The sequence below is a fragment of the Canis lupus genome, chromosome 5, assembly GCF_003254725.2.
Source record: "Canis lupus dingo isolate Sandy chromosome 5, ASM325472v2, whole genome shotgun sequence".
In the NCBI taxonomy this organism is placed as follows: domain Eukaryota; kingdom Metazoa; phylum Chordata; class Mammalia; order Carnivora; family Canidae; genus Canis; species Canis lupus.
In genome coordinates, this window is record NC_064247.1 from 80040766 (window position 1) to 80064390 (window position 23625).

At 32.3% G+C, this 23625-nt stretch overlaps 1 protein-coding gene and 1 long non-coding RNA gene across 8 annotated transcripts in view; one reads left to right on the forward strand and one right to left on the reverse strand.

Annotated features, from left to right (window-relative positions):
• Positions 1-23625, reverse strand: part of NFAT5 (nuclear factor of activated T cells 5) — a 121716-nt gene that overhangs the window by 52924 nt on the left and 45167 nt on the right. For 4 of the 6 annotated variants that reach the window (XM_025426680.3, XM_025426678.3, XM_025426682.3 and 1 more), the window contains 2 exons: positions 18823-18948; positions 4704-5262 (listed from right to left, as the gene is read on the reverse strand). In XM_025426680.3, the coding sequence (XP_025282465.1) occupies positions 4704-5262; positions 18823-18948 (685 nt within the window). Of the gene's footprint in view, positions 1-2962; positions 3081-4703; positions 5263-5706; positions 5769-18822; positions 18949-23625 lie in introns of those variants that run through there. The other 2 variants (XM_049110752.1, XM_025426686.3) reach the window with 2 other exon arrangements.
• Positions 5970-23070, forward strand: LOC112646560 (uncharacterized). Of its 2 annotated transcripts, none has more exons than XR_003127686.3 (3): positions 5970-12333; positions 14270-14554; positions 22819-23070. It is a non-coding gene; the product is annotated as an uncharacterized LOC112646560 (long non-coding RNA). The 2 variants fall into 2 exon arrangements; XR_003127685.3 differs by having other exon boundaries at positions 22822-23068.

Below are 23625 nucleotides of genomic sequence, written 5' to 3' on the forward strand. Positions count from 1 at the left end.
CAAACTGTGGAAGGAGCCTCGGTGTCCAACGAAAGATGAATGGATAAAGAAGATGTGGTTTATGTATACAATGGAATATTACTCAGCTATTAGAAATGACAAATACCCACCATTTGCTTCAACGTGGATGGAACTGGAGGGTATTATGCTGAGTGAAGTCAGTCAGTCGGTGAAGGACAAACATTATATGTTCTCATTCATTTGGGGAATATAAATAATAGTGAAAGGGAATATAAGGGAAGGGAGAAGAAATGTGTGGGAAATATCAGAAAGGGAGACAGAACGTAAAGACTGCTAACTCTGGGAACCGAACTAGGGGTGGTGGAAGGGGAGAAGGGCGGGGGGTGGGAGTGAATGGGTGACGGGCACTGGGGGTTATTCTGTATGTTAGTAAATTGAACACCAATAAAAAATAAATTAAAAAAAAAAAAAAAAAAAGAAGAGCAATGGTGGCTAAGAAGCCTTAAATCTGGCCCTACTGTTTAACCCTCCATCTCTAACCAAGTTGTTGTCTCTATTACCAAAACAAAACGAGGAAATGCTATATGCTCAATGGAACCAGGGACTAGGATGAACCTCATGGCTAGGAAAGGGACAGAAGAATGGAGAAATGAAGGAATGCCAAGGAATGCAGTAAGACTGACAAGGTAAGTGGGGGAGTTCTGAGACCTAACGATGTGCCCTACATCTTCATATTCCCAAAACCTAGCACAATTCCTGAAACCACAGGTGCTGAGAAATTAGTCATTATTTGAAGGCAAATAGAAAAGAGAAAGGAACAAAGAAAGGAAAGAGACGAAAAAAAGAACACCTATAACAGTAAGATGAGAAAGACTGGATCCTAACTGGCCAAGGAATGCCATTCATGTAAGTTTGACATACGTAAGTCAACGATTACCTGTTTAAGTCATTTAAAAGGCCCTAGAAGAATAAATTCTATGAATCAAAGAGTTGAAACTGGAACAACAGGCAATAAATCCTATTTTCCCTTTCATCATTCTGGGTAGAAATTCAAACATCTCCTTTCAATACAACGTGCTCTCCAAAAATTTGCTCTTACTTATGAAAACCTACAATTTTATCATTTGTAACTTATTTTAAAATCAAAACAAAAATATTCACTTCACAGAAACTATGTAAAAACACCTCCCCCCAAATATTCATTGAAAAGAAAATTCAGCAAAATGCTAACAGTACTTGTACTGAGTGACTAGATTATGGATTATTTATTTTCCTCTATTTTTCTGCATTTTTCCAAATGTTTGTAATTAGTATCTATTAATTTTATAATAGAAAAGGCAACAGTTTGAAATATAAGGAAAGTTTAGCATATATCAATGAATTTGGCAAGATACAGTTTTTGTATTCACTTATGCTAGCCAAGCTAATATTTATGAGGATAAACAGATGAACACTATTTTCAGTAAAACAAGATATCTCATTCAGGACGAAGACTGCTGAGTGAGTTGACAAGTATACACATTCTTAAAGAAGAATAGTTCAATGTAACTAAACAACTTCTGAAATGATACTTTTATAAGCCCCAGAACTATCTTTATTCTCTAAGGCTTAAATGTAAACATCTATACATATATATTTAGATCTTTAGACACGTAAAACACATAAAACAAAGAAAATGTCAACTAATTTTAGAAAAGTAGTCAATGAAATTACTAATTTTTCAAGGCATGATGGCTTAAGAACAAACAAGAGAGTAGCAGTTAACTGTATGGGATTTTACTTTTAAATGACATCTAAAAGGTAAATCCACTGTTTTAGCATACTCTATTCAGAAGTCTTTTTGTTGTTGTTTTTTAAAGATCTTTACTTATTCATGAGAGACACAGAGAGAGAGGTAGAGACATAGGCAGAGGGAGAAGCAGGCTCCTCTGGGGAGCCTGATGTGGGACTCAATCCCAGGACCCCGGGATCATGACCTGAGCCAAAGGCAGACACTCAACCACTGAGCCACCCAGGAGTTAAATATCCTTCTGGTTGTCTATGTCACAAAAAATAATTTTCACAACAAAATGCCTAAAAAAGGTTTCATATCAGATGACATCATATCTTAATTTCAAGGAATATCTAGAAGAGATTTAGGGCTACTGATTCTCAGAACATTTAGTTGAATTTAAAAATGACATGGTGAGAAATGTTTAAACACTGAGTAGTTGTTTTTTTTCTTTTAAAGATTTCATTTATTTATTCATGAGAGACACACACAGAGAGAGGCAGAGACACAGGCAGAGGGGGAAGCAGGCTCCATGCAGGGAGCCCGATGTGGGACTCGCTGCCAGGACTCCAGGATCACGCCCTGAGCGGAAGACAGACACTTAACCGCTGAGCCACCCAGGCATCCCAGGACTGAGTAGTTCCTTTTCAAATGATTTTGTTTTCTTAATAAGCTCTTTTATATAACATTTAATTATACAAAAATGCTATTTCCATCTTGAAGATCAATATGCAACATATTTGAGAGTATATTTCCTATAATTTAGCATTTGTAAATTATAAATTTATGACCTAATAGATCTAAGACTATATATATCCTCTCTCTCAAAAGATTTCTAAATTTCTTTCTATTTAAAAAGATTTTATTTATTTGAGAGACAGAGAAAGTACAAGCAGAGGGAGCAGCAGGCAGAGGGAGAGGGAGAAGCAGGCTCCCCACTGAGCAGGGAGCCCAACATGGAGTTTGATCCCAAGACCTTAGGATCATGACCTGAAGACAGACGCTTAACCCACTGAGCCACATAAGTGCCCTTCTTTCATGTTTCTAATACCTTTCTTGTTGAAGAATACAGCACTTTGGCTTGAGATCTTCTTAATTAACTGCTTTGAAAAGCCTATTTTTCTAAATATTTACGAGATTTTATCCTCTCCTCGATATAGTTTCTATAAATTCAAAATTAAAACTTCTTCCATCATTTCTATTTGCTAGTGTCAAATATTTTTCCATTACCTAAGAAGCTGGACATTTCTTCTGCTGCTTGATGAGTTTCTGTTCCATGAATTATTTCATGAGAGATTTTTGTCTTGACAAATGTTATTATACTTTCCCTGGGTAACCTCAAATCATTTCTAAGATATATCTATCATACAAAAGCAGAAGCAGAAAAGATGTAGGTCAAGATACCTCTTTAATAGGAACTGCAAATCATATGTGTTGACTAATCCTATGTCAAAATTTTATTTGTTCTTCATTTGGACCTTTAACATTTATTTCAGTATAAAAATGAAAATCTCTCTTCCGGAACTTAAAAAAATTTTTTTTGCATTGAAGCCCAAATAAACACATACTTATATACACAAGTCTTTTAAATCAGTGCTATCATGTTTCAGAGCATTATTCTCTAGGTACTACTTCTACAAATATGTTCTAGAATTGACTTTGCTAATAGCAAGAATTTACGAAAGGGTGTATCTTACTGTTTTTTTTTTTTTTTTTAAAGATAATTTCCTAATCTGGACTTTCTAAAAAGAAAAAAAAAAAAACATTTAAATGTGTATTTTTATTTAACTACATCACCCCAAAGGAGTTCTAATTGAGAGAAGAAAAGAAAAACAGTATAGAATAATTATGCCTAAATGATAGATATTACTTTAAAAATGTAATATGGGGAGAATATTTAAGAACAAGCTTAATATACATTAAAAATATTCTCTAGAATGTTCAACCAAATTTCTAACTTAAAAGAAATGAATGATGTCATCGAGTAGTAAACCAACCAAAAGCTTCTCCAACAGCCTTTGTAACAACCTGAAATTGTAGGAGGTTCTGGGTCAACTAAAGGACCATAATCTGCCACCCAAAAAAAAAACTCTCAAAATCCAATGAGTTACATTTTATCAAGTTATGTTGAATGCACTACAGAAAAATCTAATTTAAAAAGCAATTAAATATAATAAAAGTACTAAAGGAATTACAAAATTAAAAATAATTCATAGTATTCTGTATTATAGCAATAAATATTCTCTCCTATAGCCATGGAGATATATTTATTTACAGATATGTTTACAGTAAGTGCTGTGAACTGGCGGAGATGAATGAAAATTCAAATGTGTACCATGGTCGTGTTCTATCATCTTCCAATACATTAACCCAGAATCACAGATAAAAAAATTAGTGATATATTTATTCTTCTTTAATGTCAGCACAATGTATCAAAGAAAAAGCTTAAAAAGTACATGAATAAATGATGAGAATCAAACCGTCAATTTAGTTTTTTCTTGTTTTCAATCAAAAGCAAAAAGAAAAAGTCTAAAATCCTCATAGAAATGGAAATGGGTTGATCTATATGGGGAGACAACATGAAAGAACACAAACTAGCCCTTTTCGAACGTTTTGAGTTAACTATAGCCATTACATTGTAGTTATTTCTCTGAGTAAAAATATTTTTAAATCCTTTTAAAATACAAATCCATTTGTAATTTAAAAGTCATTTCAAAACAGATTATTTTCTACTACTGAATCATACCCATAATAAAATACCTATTGCTAAAATCTATTAATAATATGTTTTTCTCTAGTGAAACTTGGTAATTTTAAGTTAGAACTTTCATGTATTTCTATGATAAATTCAGTATCTTTGCTTTATATGCACACTTGAGCTGAGCAATTACAAAAACTGGGGAATGATTTATTTATTTTTTGTTTTGTTTTGCATAATGGTGATAGAACTTTAAAAAATGTGAATACCAACCCATTTCCTGCTTTTGAGTTGCCTTTGTTGTCCGTGGTAAGCTGAGAAAGCACATAGTGAGGTGCTTTGGCACTGTCGGCATCAAATATATCCATATTAGATTCTTCACAATCTCGTCGTTTGACCCCCGGCCTCTGCTTTGGATTTCGTTTTCGTGATTTACGAGGTACCTCAGTGTTATCATTGTAGGAACTGGTGCTCATGTTACTGAAGTTGGAGGGGGAATCCTCCATCCACATACTGCAGCTCTGCTCTGATTCCAATCCACACCCCTCATCCTGGCAGGACATCCGACTGTTATCCAGCAAGTCCTCAGGTGGTGGTGAGATGTACAAGACTGTGTGCCTCTTCGGTGTTGATGGATGCTGCTGAACTGTGTTACTGGTTAACTGCTTTTCACTTACCCCTCTGTTACTTACCCCCAAGGCTGAGGAGCAGCTCTCCACTTGCATAGCCTTGCTGTCGGTGACTGAGGTAGAATAAATGGTAGGGCTGGAAGAGGTGGTAAAGGAGCTGCAAGCACCGCCCATGGAGGAAGAGGAGGGAGCTGAAGAAGCATCTGCGGTGTACAATTTAAGAGTAAATACACTATACATGTTTTCACCTATGCTGGCTAGCAGTCCCATTGAAAATGTGATTCGTGAACTGATTGTTTTTCCCCAAAATGAATAGTTGGAATTTGGTTAAGTTTTAGAATATAAATGCTTCAAGCAATATAAGGCCTAAAAAACGCAATTTTAAAAAATGCCCAAACAGCAATATTTTACTTGTTATAATTGATAGATTTTTAAAAATCTAATTTAATGTTTTAAGCTGTAAAGCAAGAATAAAGCTTTTATTGCCTCAGCTGGATGTTCTGTTGAATTTTAATCATTTAAGATAATAAAACCCCAATATGAAATATATGCTTGTGGTCCACATTCAATGCCAATTAAATAATCCATTATAGAATTTGAAAAGTGGGACTGTGCTTAGCCACAAAATATTAAAATAAGTTTCTAACCTATGAAGCAGAGAACTACAGGTCATTTTTAATGCAGACACTCCCTGCTTCAGAGGCAAATCCTGGAATAAAAATATGAGAAAATAAATGAGAAAAGAGCTGCTGATTATTCCAGATATCAATTATAAAATGAGAAATAAATAGAAAAAATATATAATCAACTGAATTGGAGGCAAAATGGAACTGGTACCGTCACTATGATTGTTGTAAAATCTAGAATAAAAGTGATAAAGTTCGATTTGGAATATGCTAGGCTGTGGAAGATAAGGAAGTTAACCACAGAGGGTATCCAGAAGTTAGAAATAGCAGTTCAAAACTATAATCTCTAGAGTAAATAAATCCATCCTTTATGGCAGAATGAAAGCTGGGTTAAGACTGATTATTGGATGGATTTCTCTTACAAAGTACTTGATTACACACTCAGCAATTGGTTACCACTATCTATTTCCTCTCTCTTTAATGAGCCTACTTGATTTTAAGGGAATTTCTTAATATAAGTAATAGTAACTTTTATTGACTGAAGTCTAACAAAAAAGAGTTAAATAAAAAATTCTAGTGCTGGGGAAGCACTAGAATTAGTTTCTATAAAAAGGTCTTTTATAAGGCCATTTAGTTATTATACCTAGCAAGAAAGATTTAAGTGTATCTTTCAAAACATGTGGCAACCAGCAGAACAGCTTGTTGAAAAATAATACTACTTTAACCATTAAACAGCACGAACTCAGAGGCACACTAATAATGCTAAGGTTGGAAGTTGTCAGTTCTAAAATTTTAGAAATGCCATTTGATCTTGTATAAGATATGGAGAGACTCATAATCCCATACACCAAACTTAAAAATTGGTAACGTGACAGAGATAAAAGATATGTTTAAATCTAAAATTAGTTTTTATCTATAGCCAAGTGTGCCACTGTGTTAAAGTGGTAGGATAAAACTTAAAAATGTAATGTGCAGTCATTGGAATTGCAACATTCTTATCAACTCTAATGTAAAGAGTGAAATGTAAGAATGTCAATGTTCAGATAATCAAAAGCCAAGTGCCAAAGATCTATTTTTAAATTAAAAACATACCAGAACACTTAAATCAATTAAAAGAGCTAAATTCACCCATAATTTTTCATCACTGCTGTCAAAGCTGAAGAGCATAGTAATTATATTAGCCATTAATGATGTGATCTACATAATGCCATGTGGAAATATTTTCCCCAACTATCATAAGTCAAAGAACCTAGAGCAATTAAGATGATACCAGTTCCATTTTCCACTTTGTGTCCTTGTCAAATGCAGTAGCTGAAATTGGAAAATTCAGTCACTTTAAACTGCATTCCAATTTAAAGAAAAATTTATCAATTTCGTATCATGCATTAATGCAATGTTTTCTTAGTAAATAAATATTTTAAAAGATTTGTAAAAACTACAAAATCTAGATGCTAATGTCAGTGACAGTTTAGGAGCTGATTTGTAGCCACTTTGGGTTTAAATAACAAGTTTTTTCCTCTTTTTTTTTTAAATACTATAAAAATCATTTTTAAAAAATAGAAAACTTATTATAACATTCCTCCATCTGTTCCAACTATTGGCAAAATGAAACTAAATTTTTGTGTGTGTATAAGCCTATGTTCTTCATCTTCAGAGAAATAAAAGTATGCAGCATGCAGTATTTGCAGTGGAACACACAAAACATGCAGCATGAATGCTGTGTGAATGTGTATTTCTATGAAGCGGCTTTCCCCCACCCATTCTTTCTGAATCTAAATATCATGCAAATGAGAATGCAGAATATGAACATCTCAGGGATCCCTGTCCATGACAGATGGAAAGTACTGGTGGAAAGCGATCATGAACTCAAAAGCAAGTTACTTGATATTTATGAATTTAATATGCAAGACATAGCCTGGTATTGCTCTTACAGGTATATATGATTTTATCTTGCAAATCTTACCAAAGTAATCATGTTATAAAACCCAATTGATATAATCATACATAAATGTCTGTTCTGGGACAGGTATGCCAAACTGTGATCTCATACCCTACATAAATTAAAATATTCTATACATTTTCCTTGGACACCTAACATACAATTTTTATATTTTACCTGCAGTTTCCTGGATATACTTATTAAATAAAAAAGTTCATTAGCACAAAACTATGAAACTGAAAACATAAACTCTGTCAGAAGACAGCAGTAAGCATCCTTTAATTAAAAAGTATTACTTTTTAAAGCCTATCTCAGTTTGAGCCTAAATTACAAAAGATTCTATTCATTTTAAGACTATAATAAGACAATTTTTTAAATTATAAAACTCTTTACAACAATATTATTTTTACGTTGATAATGACAATAATAGTGTATAAAATCCTTTGCATAAAGATGTTACATTCTGGTTAGCAAGACATCATCTAAGTGTAATAATAATGCCAAATGAGGTGGTGAAGAACTATGGGCCCCTTTTTAGATCTTTCTTAGACCCTCTCAACATCTAATACAGTACCTTGCATATAGTAAAAATTTTAATTTTTTATTAAACTGATTTATTGGAAGCCAATATTTGATATATATGTTGAATTATATTAAAGTTATATTGACCAATAAATGTAACAATGTGCCCATGATGAACATGTCAGGTATAAAAAAAGGATTTACTACTCCAAGTGCTTAAAATATGTATGACTATAATAGCATTATCTGATACAGGGAAGGGTTTAGAAGTACCTTAAGAGTTTAGAGGTAACTACTTGCTATTTCTACAGAGTATACTAATAACTTCCTTTCTTGAAATATATATAAGCCATATTATCTATTTGTGTATTAATCCATAAATTTACTAAGAATAAAACATTATTTATTAAAAATGCATTAAATTATATGAAAAACATTTTTGATTTCTAAATACAAATTTCTCATTCCCAAGCAATCCCAGAAAAGCATAAAGAACATTACTGGGAATATTATAAATGCACTTAAAATATCTACAAAAACCTTTCAGTGACTATATCATTAATATCAAGAAACAGCTTTAAATGACTTTCTATAGAACTAAAATGCTAATGTAATCCTGCCTCATCTATATATTCTTTTTTATTTTTAAGTTGTTATGAACAAAATATGCTAACCCCCTTTTTTGGTTTTAAGTCCCCACTTTTATCCATTAGGAATGTACAGATTACATTTTATTGCTGCATATTAAAAGTACACAAACTCCAAATAAAAATGTTCTAATAACTGCTTTTATTTTCTTCTCACTAAGCAGAATAGTTGCAATGTTATTTCTATTTCATACCTTTATAATTTGTTCTTTTAAATCCCATACCAATGCTCTGTAAAGTTTTAAATTTTTCTTAAAATTTTCTTAAAATTCTCTTACATAAGTAACACATGAATAAATTTTTCATTTTTTTCTTTTATGAAAAAATTATCTTTGAACCTAAAGGAATTCTATTTTTCCGTAACACTTTTGTGACTAGAGAGCATGGCGAACCAAAGGGAAAACCATTTCTACATTTACTAATGAAGACTTATAATTTCAAAAGAATAGATAATTCTAAAATATGTAAGTGAAAGGAAGTATCATATTTATAGTGTTCTATGTCTAAGCCTAACAATTCTATTATTAGCAGTAGCCAATTACTAGACTGCCAGTAATGATAGCGAACATAAGTTGTATATTATATTCTTTTAAGAACTGATGGAATCATTAAAGTTCACTATAAATATTCAAAGTAGTGGTGATAGAGTGGCAGATATTGCCTACATGGATATCCTAGAATTTCTAAGTATTATTAAGTATTATTATTTGAATTTAAAACATTCTTTAAGTCCCTAAAAGAAACAAAAACCTATCACTAATTTAAAATGTGTGGCAAAATAGCATTTAACTGAGCTTCTATGATAAAATTGTGATTTCTAGCATTTAAATAAGCACATATATTTTAAAACTTTCAACATCAGTGCAAAATCATTTAAGCTTCCTAACAAAGTCATTAAAACAAAGCCATAAAATTTTGCAGGTGTGCTTAAGTGAACCAATAGTGGAACGGAGAAGGAGTAAACCATTGACTGTTCAGAAAATAATCTTAAAAACCAATCCAGGTATTTGGAAACATTTCCATTCTAAAACACTTATTGTTCAACCTCAGTTATCCTTTTAAAGCATTTCATTTTCTTTCTGGTAACAATGACTTCAAATCTAAACATCTTGCCTGATAAAAGTCACCAGATACAAGGACATCATTTTAGATCAAAGAAGAAAGATATTGAGAGAAAAAAATTGTAAGGCCAACATTCATGTTGCTAAGGGATTGAAAAATCTAGAACACACAAAGTGGCTGCAAACCTGCTTTGTCAACACCTTACATGCCAACCTTCATTTTCTACTTTTCTTCTTCTTCTTCTCATAGTATTAATGTAAAGTTTAAAACTTTACAAAAAGTTTTTAGTTTCAATCAGTATCAATCCACTATTTAGAAACAAAAAAAGAAAGGAAGGAAGGAAGAAAGAAAGAAAGAAAAAAAAGACTTATGAAGAAGTCTGAAAACGAGACCGACCTATACCCTGGGTGAGATTGGATGGGTTAAGTGTCTCTGGCACTATTTGTCTTCACTATTGACAGACACTGTCACACAACCCACCACACGATGCCTGTCTCTGAATGGCGAAGCTAGAATGCAAGTTAAGTGTATTAATAGAAAAAACAACTAGCATCCCAGCATATAAAATAAGCAATCCAGATTACTTTACCAAGAACAAAAAAAAAAAAAAAAAAAAAAATTGTAGGATTGATCATTTAATTTACACGTTTAACAATTTCAATTTCCATTTGTACTTTCCCCACCCACATAAGTTAACATGCCACAATAAGCAATGTTTGAAAACAAACTTTAAAAAATTAAATTATCAACATCCAAATAAATGCATGTGGAAAAATTTCTTATCCAAACTTTTTGTTAACTCATATTCACCAATTTGTTCTCCTGTTTACTAATGCAATCTAATCCATAAGCCAGAATGGTCTCTCTCAGGTGTTTTTTAGGCTGTACTTTTACCCAAATTCCCTTGAAGTAAAAGGGAAACCAAAACACTCAAGAAGTAAGAAATACCTGTATTTTAGCAGCAAAAGAATCTTTTCATTTCTCAGGCCTACTTCCTCATACTCCTCAAAAAAGTAGCAATTTTCACTTTTAAATTAGATATGCTATTGTACATAAAACGTTTGATCTAGAGGCTCTATTTTAAAAAATAATTAGCACTGTTGCTGAAGCTGAAAGGTTACTGATTTATTGGAAGCCATCTTTTTCTTCCCCAGTCCATCAAATTGCCAATCAGAGTTCTAATACTACACAATAATTATTCTCCCATTTTTAATCTAAATTCTCCTAAAATAATTATTTTTTACCTTGTCAGAATGCAGGAAGGAGGAGAGGGAGAAAGAGAAAACCTTAAGGGCAGGCTCCACACCCAGCGCAGAGCCCAATATGGGGCTCAATCTCACAACTCTTGAGGATTATGACCTGAGCTGAATCAAGAGTCAGATGCTTAACCGACTGAGCCACCCAGGTGCCCCTATTCACAGAGTATTCATTAAAGAATGTTTCCTGAAAAATAAAATGCTTACAAAATTTGTTAAGTGTCCTGACATTTATAGCAATGTTTAAACGTATCTTCTGTCCCATTCAACCCTAAATATCTAAGCACAGTGTAAAATACATACTAGGTATATATTATGCAATTTGGTTTTAAATCCTTTCCTGTTGGAAAAGAAAGATGCTTTTTTACCATCCGGTGATTTAAGTACTACTGGATAACATCACTGGTCAATACTGAGTGAAGAGACTAAAGCCTAAAAAGAATCCTTTACCTCAAAAAGATTAAACTAAAAGGGAATAATTATACTAGCTGATACTATATTTATTACACTGTCAAAGACCCCAAGAAGTACAGGCTAAAAAAAAAAAAAAAAAAACCAAACAACTATTCAACTATTTTACTATTTGAAAGGGAATATTATGTGAAGACAAAAACAGAGATTGTCACTATATTAATTTAGGTAAGAATTAGAGAAAAACAGTTCTGAAGGATGCTATTTGAAGGTCACCTCGATGCATTATCACATAATACACTTTAACATATTTAGATTAAATAATAAAGGTACTCCTGCCAACTCTAAGTCCAATGTCTTCATTTTTTTTTCTTTTTTTTAGAGGAGACCAAAAAGGGGGAAGAAAGTATTTGTATTGTTAAAATCTGTAATTTAATTAATCAGGTTTTACACCTGGGTCTGGGTTAGAGTGGATATTAGATCCACAAGCAAAAGTGTCTATGCAAAAAACATAAGGTAAATTATACATTGTTCTATTAGAAATTCTGACAGCTGATCACACAAATGTATCAGTTCATTTAAAAAAGGTGGGAAGAGAATTCTAGGAACTAGAATCCCTAATAGTCACCTTTTAGAATCTCCCTTTGAGAAATGTCTGTTCTCCCTATGACTCATCATCTTCTATCAATGTCTCTTTTATATACAAGGGTTCATATTGAGAGAGTGTCAACATGAAAGAATAAGTCAGAATGTAAATACCATGGCCCATGAGTGGCTCTATCTCGACTAACAGGCAAAATTTCAAAATAAGGTATAAAAAGAGACTGGGTGAGAATGGAAAGAAAGAAGCAAAATAAGGTTAAAAACTTATTTTTATAAGATTAAGATCTATTTGTTTAAACTTTACAAATGAAAGGAGAAACGTAGGAGGAAAGTCAATGTTTACTGAATGATCATTAATTCTCTGGTAATGTTAAGTGTTTTACATATTTATCTTTGTAATAACCATAAGAAGCTGGTATTAACTGTGTAGTGATAGGGGCAATATTACAAATTTTTTAACTTCTACAAAATTATGTCTGTATGATAGAAATGATATGATAGCAATAAGATGCAAATTAGATCCTAATGATTCCAAAACCCGTATTAATTTTATTATTTTTCATGTGTGGGAGAAATAAATAAATAGAAGTAAAACTATAACGTGTGTGTGTGTGTGTGTGTGTGTGTGTGTGTGTGTGCGTGTTATTATCTAGATTATGCCTGTACAGGCCTGGCACTTTGAGGTGCTTTCTCAGTTATTTTCTATTTAATTTAATTGACAATAACAACTTTTCATGAAGGGATGATGCAGGAAATGAATTTTAGCTCAGTGGGCTAAATAAATACCACTGGATGGATATCTACTTGCATTTATTGATAAAAAGGTAATGTACTCTCACGCCAAAAATAATCAAGGATCTAACATATCTCATACCTTTATTACTTTTTAACAGCATAGTTCACTGAATATTTTGACTTATTTTAATCATCTACTACATGGTGTTTTTTAAATCATGAAATATTCAAAACTAATACTGTTTCCTCTGCTCATATTTTAACAAATACTACATGATTTTATTTTTAAGAGAAAATAATTAACAGAAACAGCTGAAATCTTTTGTTGTGCCCTACCCTAATCCATTCTCCTTACTCCTGCCCAGCTGGAGTACTATTTATACAACTTTATTGATATTATATATACAACTGTTATAAAACAATTACTTACGGCAATTGGCATGGTGACACCTTTTACTTATGATATTATCAATCTTATTGATGATGTAAGAAAGTAAGCCCACTTCTATTAACTTATTAATATTAAATTGTATAAAATACATTAAAATAGATCTGCCTATTTTTTGCATGTATTTTGTCTATTGAAGGTTGAAATCATTGAGCAGTTTTAAAATGCTACTCTAAAAAAAATAAAAATAAAAAAAATGCTACTCTACACACTCAGGTAATTTAAAAATATGCTTTTTCTATCAGAAACAGAATAAATCACAGTATTTATAGAGTTGTTGCTAAAAATTATCAAGAGGTAAAGATAAGCATTAAAAGGATAAATCAACAGGCTATATGTACTTTTTGTCAATGAAAATTTATAAAACAGCCTCCAGAATTCTTGTTTCTGAATTCACCATTATGTCCCAAGTTTGCTTATGCTTTTCATTTTAGTAATGCAGATGTTAACATAAATCTAAATGTATACATTTATACATATAGAAATATAGAAATGTATACTTTAGATTTACAATATAATTTCAGTTAAAAGACAATGAGGAATAGAGTTTTTACACCTACTTGCAACATATTTGTAACTAAGATCTGATTTCCTTCTGGAAGTGCTCTAACTTTCTAGAAAAAGTTGAAATGGCCATATAGAATAACCAAGATCAAATAACATTTTAGCTCACAACATCAATATATAGGTGAATCACCATTCCTGCTAATGAGCTTTGGGTATAAATTTTTGGAATAGTATACTACATAAATGGCCAAAATTCTGAAATATGTTTACCAAGTTAACTTAGGACAGCAATCAAAGGCAAATTTGCTCCTCAAAATTTATTCAGCTGAAGAAAATACAAATTACATAACTGTAAGTAAGTTACAATAAATTCAATCAAATGCATAATTCTGTTGCTGTGAATCACTGTTATTAAAACTTAATATTCTTCTAGAAATCATATTCTCATTTGTAGATCCTGAAACTTGCAGAAATAAGGGGCGTATGGCTTTTACAACTCAATATCCTACACGCTGCTTAGTCCAGGAACTGCAGTTATCTAAGTAAAATAGAGGCACACAATTCCCTGAAGTAAAATGGCAAGAAGAAAAGAACTGAGACCTCATCGGGAAAGAAGAGAAGTATCTTGTACCTAGGACTGAAATATGATGATATGCAAATTGCCTAGCACAATTCCTATAGTAGGAACTAAAAATGGCAACTTACATTTTCTTCAACTCATATTTTGTATTGCTGTTATGTATGTTTAGAAATTCCTATTTTATTAGATGATTAAGATATCTAAAATTAAAGTATAGCTGCTCTTTGATTATAGGACATTAATTTAGCTCTCTAGCATCCTCTCCTCTAATATAAATAGCACTCAATTATGCTATTTCAGTATAGAAGGTATCTGTTAAGTACTTGGCGATTATTAACTGCTGTAGCATTTGTAAAATTCAAAGCGCTATTTAATAAGTCTCTTCCTTCTAACAAAAAAGCATATTATATAGATCACCTTATATAAAGTCATTAACTAAAATTACAACCTTTAAAAACCTCTGATGACCTAACTAGTGGAGATATTCAACAGGTATTTCTATTACACATGCTTAATCTGTGTGTACACCTATACAAATTAAAAAGTGCTACAAAGTATTAGTATCCTGAAACTGTATTATTTATTTAAAAAGTATTAATATATAATTATTGAAAGTAAATTAATAATTTTATGAAAACAAATAACAAAGAATCACTAGTTATTCTTAAGATTCTCTGGCTGAATTATAAAACTTATGGTTTGATTAATTCATTGTTTACCTCAAGAATTAGAATAAAAATTTTAAAGAAAATGAAATAGTTACTTTAGCAAAGTCATATTTTGATATAAACTAACAACATAATGCCATATCCCATATGAAGACAAAGAGTTTAGAATGGAATAAGAAAATAAACTGACTTTTTAAAATGAGGATTAAGTGTACTGTTCACTTCTAATGGAAAACTTCCTATTTTAGTTAAATTAAGTAAATCTAAGAATTAAAAACTAAACATATGAAGAGATTAAAAAATACTTGATTGATATAGGAGTTATTTACCAATAAAGCTGTTATTTAAGAAAAATGGCTGCCATAAGTCTTTGCAAAAACTCCCCACAGTCTGGTACAACTGTTTTAGTTCTAAATAATACCTGCATTTTAGTTCTTTAAAACCTATAGTACAGGATTCCACCCCCACAAAAACAAACAAAAATAATTCTTTCACAGTTTTCTATTTTTATTTTATTTTTAAAAAATATTTTATTTATTTATTTGTGAGAGAGACAGAGGCAGAGACACAGGCAGAGGGAGAAGCAGGCTCCATGCAGGGAGCCCGACGTGGGACTCGATCCCGGGTCTCCAGGATCATGCCCTGGGCCGAAGGCGGCACTAAACCGCTGAACCACCAGGGCTGCCCCACAGTTTGCATTTCTTGAGCAATTCCTTATCTTGCCGAAAATGCTATTAATTCATCTGGATGACTATTTTGTGTCAGGAAAACGGCCCCTGTCTTAACTGCTGAGAACCTACAATACTGTTCAGAAAATCTGTATTTCTACAACTTATTCACATATTGAACCTCAAACTTACTACCTCTTTCTTAACCCTCAAACTCTTAATTACCTTTCTAATGGGACAAAAGCAGAGATTTTACAAAAGTGAGGAGTACAGTGCTTGCTTTGGCAGCACGATACTAAAAAATGAGGAGTACAAATTTCAGACTGTTGATTCTCAGCTAGATTCCCAGATTTTGACACTTGACACATGGAGAGAGGAGGAGTTGTGTAGAAGTAAGCCCTTTTTCTCCCAGCCTCAGCCCTGGAACTTACCCAATAAAAAGATGTTACTGATGGGAATGAAAGTGTGAATAGTGTAGAGGCAGAGAAGGTTTGAGAGATACTCTTTTACCCAATATTCTGGATTGTGGATTAGCAGCATTATGTTTACTCATTCCCTCAATAATAAGTAAAGGGAAAAAAATCTAGATTGGCGAATCTGAGAAACACATTTTCAATAATTAAGTAATAAAGAATGTACATGAATACCTATATGCCCAGCCTCTTAATTTCAAAATTTAAATTGATTTAGAACTTGTGAAACACAAACCTTTATAGCAGAACTAGAAGTCTGTTCCCACCAGGCCCTCATACCTGATAGCAGCCAATCCGGCTCCTTCAAAACTCTGAAGAATTAACTACATCAAGAATCATCATTTTTATGCATTTCATATTTAAACAGCAAATTAAAAATAAAACTCAAAGAAGTCTAAATTAATGTGTCTTTCCTTAGACATCAAATCTTTTGGCCAGGAAACACTGAGTAAACTGGTAATCTACTCCAAATCTTTCTCTTTGACAGTTATGTCACTAAAGATATTCATGTCAAATAAAAAAGCAACTCCATAATGACATATACTAACTGATTTCCCTACAATTATTCTGTAATTTAAACTCTCTTACCTATAATGTTATATAACGAAGATTATTCTACCAATAAGACAGAATCCTTGAATAAGATTATATTGGTTACTAAAAGTAAATTTATGTAAAAAAAAATTACAAATGACTTGGTTTTAGACCATAGAAACTTTCTGTATGTGAATATAAGAAAACAGTCCATGTTATCTCCTCATTCTCTTTTCACCTTCTTTACAATATCAATAACTTCTCCCTCTAGTAAGAATTTATTACTTCAGAATATTTCCTTTGGTTAACTCTTATTTTCATGATTTTTCAACTCATGTCTTTCAATCTAATTTATCTAGAGAAGATTTTCTCAACTATATAGGGGGAAGGAGGGAGGATCAACATTTTATGAGGGACTCAAATTCAAGAACTTTTAATACCTATATATAAAAACTTGTAATTGACTTTGGTATTATTTAAAAGGAAGTGTTCTTTTCCAAACCTGACATTTTTTCAGCTTTTAAAAGGAACTGGATCTACTGTCAACAGATGTTAAAAAGCACAGAAGAAACAGACTTTTAGTTCTATATAGATTCAACAAGTCTATAAAAAATAATCTCAAAAGATACAAAAGAAATCAGTTAGTCAATTTCTACTTGTGGATTTAAAGTGAAATATTTCATTACAATTTTTTTCAAAAATATTTTATCATCTGATACAATTTTTAAGCAATATGTAAAATTTTAAATTCCAGAAAAAATAATCAAGGACATTTTAGAATCCAGTGGATATAAAGTAAAACCAGGTCATCTTACCAATTGGATAACTAAAAAGTTCACAATTAAATCCACAGAATCTGTTAGAAAATGTCTGGCAACACATGAACAGTGAGCAGGGCTGATAAGTTTCTTTGCTATGTTTAAGTTTTCCTGCCCTCAACCAGGAAGGCTGCGCACTGCAGTATATAGCTTAGGGAAAAGATTTGTACACAAGGTTAATGGTACACTGGTTAATGCATACAAGAAAAATATATCAAGTTCTATTACAGTACCAAATCCTTATTTAAACCATAACCTTCCGCTTCACTGTTCTTTTAGAAATGAAATGAATTTACTGAAAACAGTGCTGTGATGGATTTTAAGTACCACTTAAAAGATGCGAGGTATCATTGGATAAGAAACCTCTACTTAGAAGGATAAAATTTCAGAGTCTGTGTGTGTGTGTGTGTGTGTACACACACACACACACACACATATATATAATTTTTCCCTTTTTTTTTTTCCCCTTTTTTTTTTTAAACCAAACACACTTAGCAGTCTATAAAACCCAACTAAAAAAAGAAATACAGTTGGGCAATCTAATATTATTAAAAGCACTCATTAATTTATCAATAATCAAGGTTTTTTTCTATTGGCTTGTCCATCAATCCTTTATTCTGGTTCATTAAAAAATGGAACCAATTTTATATAAAGTGTATGATTTGAGAGCTGAATAAAAATAAACTTGATACATTTAAAACATTATTTTCTATACTTTTTAATTGACATTACAAAATGGCCTTATATAAATAATACATTCAAATCTTCCATTACTTTCAACTGAATTTAAAACAAGTCTGAAGTGACGTTTTCAAATATAGGGAAAAAGTTACAGTAACATTCTATAAACGGAAAAGAGACTTGAGTGCTTGAGTCTTTTTTCAGATTATACAAAATAAAGTATTTTTCTCTTTCAGCAAATTTTTAAAAAGAATTTTTAAATTGAGATTCAAATGCTAATTTTCTATTCATAGCTTGGCATGTAATTTTTTTATGTGTAGTCAATAAAAGAGCTTGTTGTTTCCATAGCTGAAGGTAAGCTCCTAGAAAAGAAATGGCACTGACACATGTGCCAATATGAAATTTTAAGAAATAAGAATTGTATCAAGAAATGTATATTGAAATATTTTAAGGTTAAAAGTATTTTTAAACCTTCTAAAACAAACCCTCAAATCACACTCTTTTTGATATGAACTTTGCCAGCACTGTTCATGTTGGCCAGATAATACACTAGTTTTCTTTAATAAAGTAAAATGAAATGCATACCAGCAGCAACTACAGCTGGAGGAGGCGAGCCTGCCTCACCACCACTTGTCTGACTCATTGATGCTACAGATGTTTCTCTAGATGGAGGTAACTGTAACTCCTTTGGGAGAAGATCATAGACAGATTCTGTTGGAGAAAGAAGAAAAAATTTTTATTTTATTTTTTAATTTTAAAGATGTTATTTATTTATTCATGAGAGAGAGAGACAGGCAAAGGGAGAAGCAGTTTCTATGCAGGGAGCCTGACGAGGGACTAGATCCCAGGTCTCCAGGATCAGACCCTGGGCTGAAGGCAGCGCTAAACCACTGAGCCACCCAGGCTGCTCAAGAAAAAAGTTTTATTTTTATTTTTTTTTATTTTTATATTTTAAGAAAAAAGTTTTAAAAGAATATAAGTCAATAACCTAATATATGAGCATGAAATTAATAAGTACTTTCACGTAGGAGGAGAACTATATTATGCACACACTCACACAAAAACTCCATATAATTACTGTGGTAATGAATTATTAGCAAATATTTTTCTTTTATTATGCAATTTTACTGAACTGAAGAATGAATTCTCCATTAATTTTGTCCCCTCTTTTCTTCTTGGCTTTATCCTTTATATTTAAGATGGTCTCTAAAGTTACTAAATTTTAGAACTGGATAAAATTAGAAAAAATGTAAGAAATGTCAAATAACAAAATGGTCCAATATCTTCCTTTGTAATAATGAGTGCAATTTACTATATCTTATCAGGTTTATTTGGCTTCTCCAATGAAACCATTAGTCTAGCCCTGCTCTTCTAACCAACACCTTTTAGTGAATATTTTAATTCATTATCATAATGTATTTTTCCCCTCCCAAAAAAGCTAAACAAGGAGTGCTAGTCATAGCTCAAGGAAATATTGTTCTTTTATTCTGAGCTAACTCCAAACTCTAGAAAGTCACAAGTATAGGATACTCTTAAATCAGAAAGGATAAAAGCCTAACTAAACTATGATTACTTTTGTATCTCAGACTAAAGAATACTTTTCTTTTTAATGTACTTTATAATCACTGTCCATAAAATTGCATTTATCTCTACTAATTTAAAATTCTTTTATAGTTATTAATGTATGGTTTGGGGCACAAATAATTCTCAAAACATCCTGTAGGGGTAGTAGAATCAATGTTGGAAGAAACTTCAAAAGACCACTTAGAATCATATGCTCATTTTCAAAAGAAGTGAGACACAAGGTTTAAGAGACTTGCCTAGTATTCCAAGAAACTCAACATTCCAACAAATAAAAAAGATTATTAATTATTTGCATGAGATTAAAAAAACAAAGGTAGCACTATAAGATATTTTATTCTTGATAAAAACAATATTTTTAGTTACTGATTACTGAATGCATAAATTGATCTTTCCAATTAAAGTCTGAATTAGGTACACCAATTTTAATGTGGGCAGGGATAAGGAAGAGTGTCCTGAAGGAAAGATAAAATTAGAAGTTTTATCATTAAATGATCTCCATTCATAGTACAGAACCAACTGAAAGTTTTCTTTTGAAAAACTCTACTACCTAACACTTGGAGAACTTAATTAAAACAGAAATGCCAGTAACATCTAATATTGATTTTAAAACAATTGTATTTCTTCCTTATACATAAGAGAAGCACACTCAAGTCCTTTTGTCCAAACAAACCAAAAGGAAATATGAAAATAAAAATAGCTTAGATGAAAAGTGAAAGGATCTACCAAAATACATTTATGTCAAGGAAAAAAAATGTCCTAGTAATAGGCCATCATTAATAGCACTTCACTAGTTCTCCTTCTCTACTTCTTTAATTATTAAAATAAATACATCAAAACAAAACAAACCCTGTGGGCTGAAACACTCTACCTTTCCCAAAGTATATAAAATTTAATCTATACTAGAAGTATAAAAGCAATGTTAATAAAAATACATTGGAAAGTAACTAAATAGGGGGATCCCTGGGTGGCTCAGTGGTTGAGCATCTGCCTTGGGCCCAGGGCCTGATCCTGGAATCCCGGGATCAAGCCCCATGTTGGGCTCCCTGCGTGGAGCCTGCTTCTCCCTCTGCCTGTGTCTCTGCCTCTCTCTCTCTCTCTCTCTCTCTCTCTCTCTCTGTGTCTCTCATGAATAAATAGATAAAATCTTAAAAAAAAAAAAAGTGTGCAAAAGAGGTATTGACTCACAAATAAAAATATCTTAGGTATTTAAAAAAAAAAAAGAACGTAACTAAATATAGAACTTAAATCTTAACCGTCCCCACAGCCTACCCCCCCAAAACAAACTAACATGCAAGGTCAAGTAGAAGGTGTAGGAATAGGAAGCATGGACTCATTCCTTCATCAAAGGTATTTTCTGATTAACTGACTCAAGCGTTTGGAAATCAAAGATGTCAGAAGTTTTATCATATCTACCCAAGCGAAGAAGCAGTTAATATAGTCATTACCATCATAGGCTCTGATTTCAGACATAACTGGGTTGGCTCTGCTACTTCAAACAATCCAAGACTTAAATCCTCATTAAAATTTTTCTTTTACCCATTATCTCAAAGAAACTCTTCTCAAGCTATAACTGTAGGACCCAATCACATATACTGGCCTTATTCTTAAATCTGCTTCCCTTAAGACATTAAAAAGATTAAAGGAAAAAAAAAGATTAAAGAAATATAAAGAAATATAAATTATGTTGTTAATACTATTCTAATTTACTCCTAAATTCAATCCAAATTACGGTTTTACAGTATCTACTGCCCAATGAAAGAACTTCTGAACAAGATCGTAGGTAATTTAAAATCCATGAAATTGAAAAATAGAAGAAAAAAAAAAGTCCTAAGCTTGTACTAATCACCTCATGTTAAGATATATCTATTTTTCTTGTGTTATCTTTTAAACCAATTAGATAGATAAGGAAGGAATGAAATTCCAGGTTTATAAACAAGGAATATGAAGGAGACCAGGAAATCCATAATGGAAAGGCAGTTTCTTAAGGAAAGACTTCATTAGAAAACAAAAGTAAAATCACTTCTAAATTTTTTTTTTTAAAGGGAGAGGGAATGGTCACTAGTTTTCTTTTTGGGATGGTAAAACGATCCAAAATTGGATTATGGTAATGATTACACAACTCTGTAAATAAACTAACTACTGAATCTGTACACTTTAAATGGGTGAATTTTATGATATGTAAATTTATATCAGTAAAGCTGTTTTCTAAAAAAAGAAAAAAAAAGGATGAGAACAAGTACAAATGAAAATGTACAAGAGCAAAGTACATCTCTCATTGTTCCTAATAAACCTTATGGATAAAAATCTCTCTTTATATAGCTTCTATTTATGAAAAGTGAAATTATGAAGGCCAAGATGCACACTAATTTACTTTTTAAGGGTCTTCTATCGGAGGGCCAGGAAAATGCCAACAGGTATAGTTATCCTACATTCAGTAAAATTCTGAGGAAAATCTTTAAAAGTTCTCATAACCTAGAAGAAATGCAGACTTTATAAAACAGGTAACTAAAGCAACAGCACCCAAAAAAGTATGGGTTCAACCTGGAAAGAGGGACATCTGGATGGCTCAGCAGTTGAGCATCTGCCTTTGGCTCAGGGCATGATCCTGGGGTCGGGATCCAGTCCTGCATTGGGCTCCTTGCTGGGAGCCTGCTTCCCGCTCTGTCAGTGTCTCTGCCTCTCTGTGTCTATCATGAATAAATAAATAAAATCTTAAAAAAAAAACAACAAACCTGGAGGGAGGTGGTTACTACATCAGTATCTTAAAGATATTGCAAATGTCATAGGCTTAAGAAGGATATATTATGTGTTGTAATTCATAACAGATCATGCAAGGCTGGAATATCTGCCCAGAGGAATAAAGTGAAATTTAGTTAGGATTAATGTAACAGCTGATAAAAATTGTTCTTGTACAATGTAATGAAAGGCACTCTCTTTTTTTTTAAATTGAGAAATAATTTTACTTTTCTATTTTATTTTTATTTTTATTATTTTAAGTAGGCTCCACGCCCAGTGCAGAACCCAACTTGGGGCTTGAACTCATAACTGTGAGATCAAGATCTGAACCAAGATCAAGAGTTGGATAATCGGGATCCCTGGGTGGCTCAGCAGTTTAGCGCCTGCCTTCAGCCCAGGGCGTGATCCTGGAGACCCGGGACTGAGTCCCACATCTGTCTCCCCGCATGGAGCCTGCCTCTCCCTCTGCCTGTCTCTTTGTGTCTCTCATGAATAACTAAATAAAATCTTTAAAAAAAAAAAAAGAGTTGGATAATCAATCAACGGAGCCACTCAGGCACACACCCCCTTTATTTTAAAGAACCTCTATACCTAACATGGAGCTTGAACTCACAACCCCAAGATCAAGAGTCACATGCTCCACCAACTAAGCCAGCCAGGCACTGTTTTCTAAGGAAATCTTTAAAATTCTAGTTTTCTAAGGAATTCTTTCCCTGGTCAGCCAGGATTGAAGTGACTGCTGTCTTACCTATTTTTTCTATTAACACTGCTAATAATTTATGTAGTAATGTTTAATCAACTCACTTGCTGGTTCATTATGCATTTTAGTTGACCAAAATCCCAAGCAAGTGTACTGCTTAAATATCCCTGTAGTAGAATTAGGGCAGGTGTGATATAATAAATGTTAACAGAAATTATTAACATAAGTATATGAAAAAGGATATTAGGCAGAAAGGGAAACAAGCTCAGATGATCAAGAATTTATCTTCTGTTGGTGCCATACTGTAGAGCCTAGGGCCATTAGGGGGAAGGAAGAAATGGAGTAATGAAATTATTTTCAGATACTGA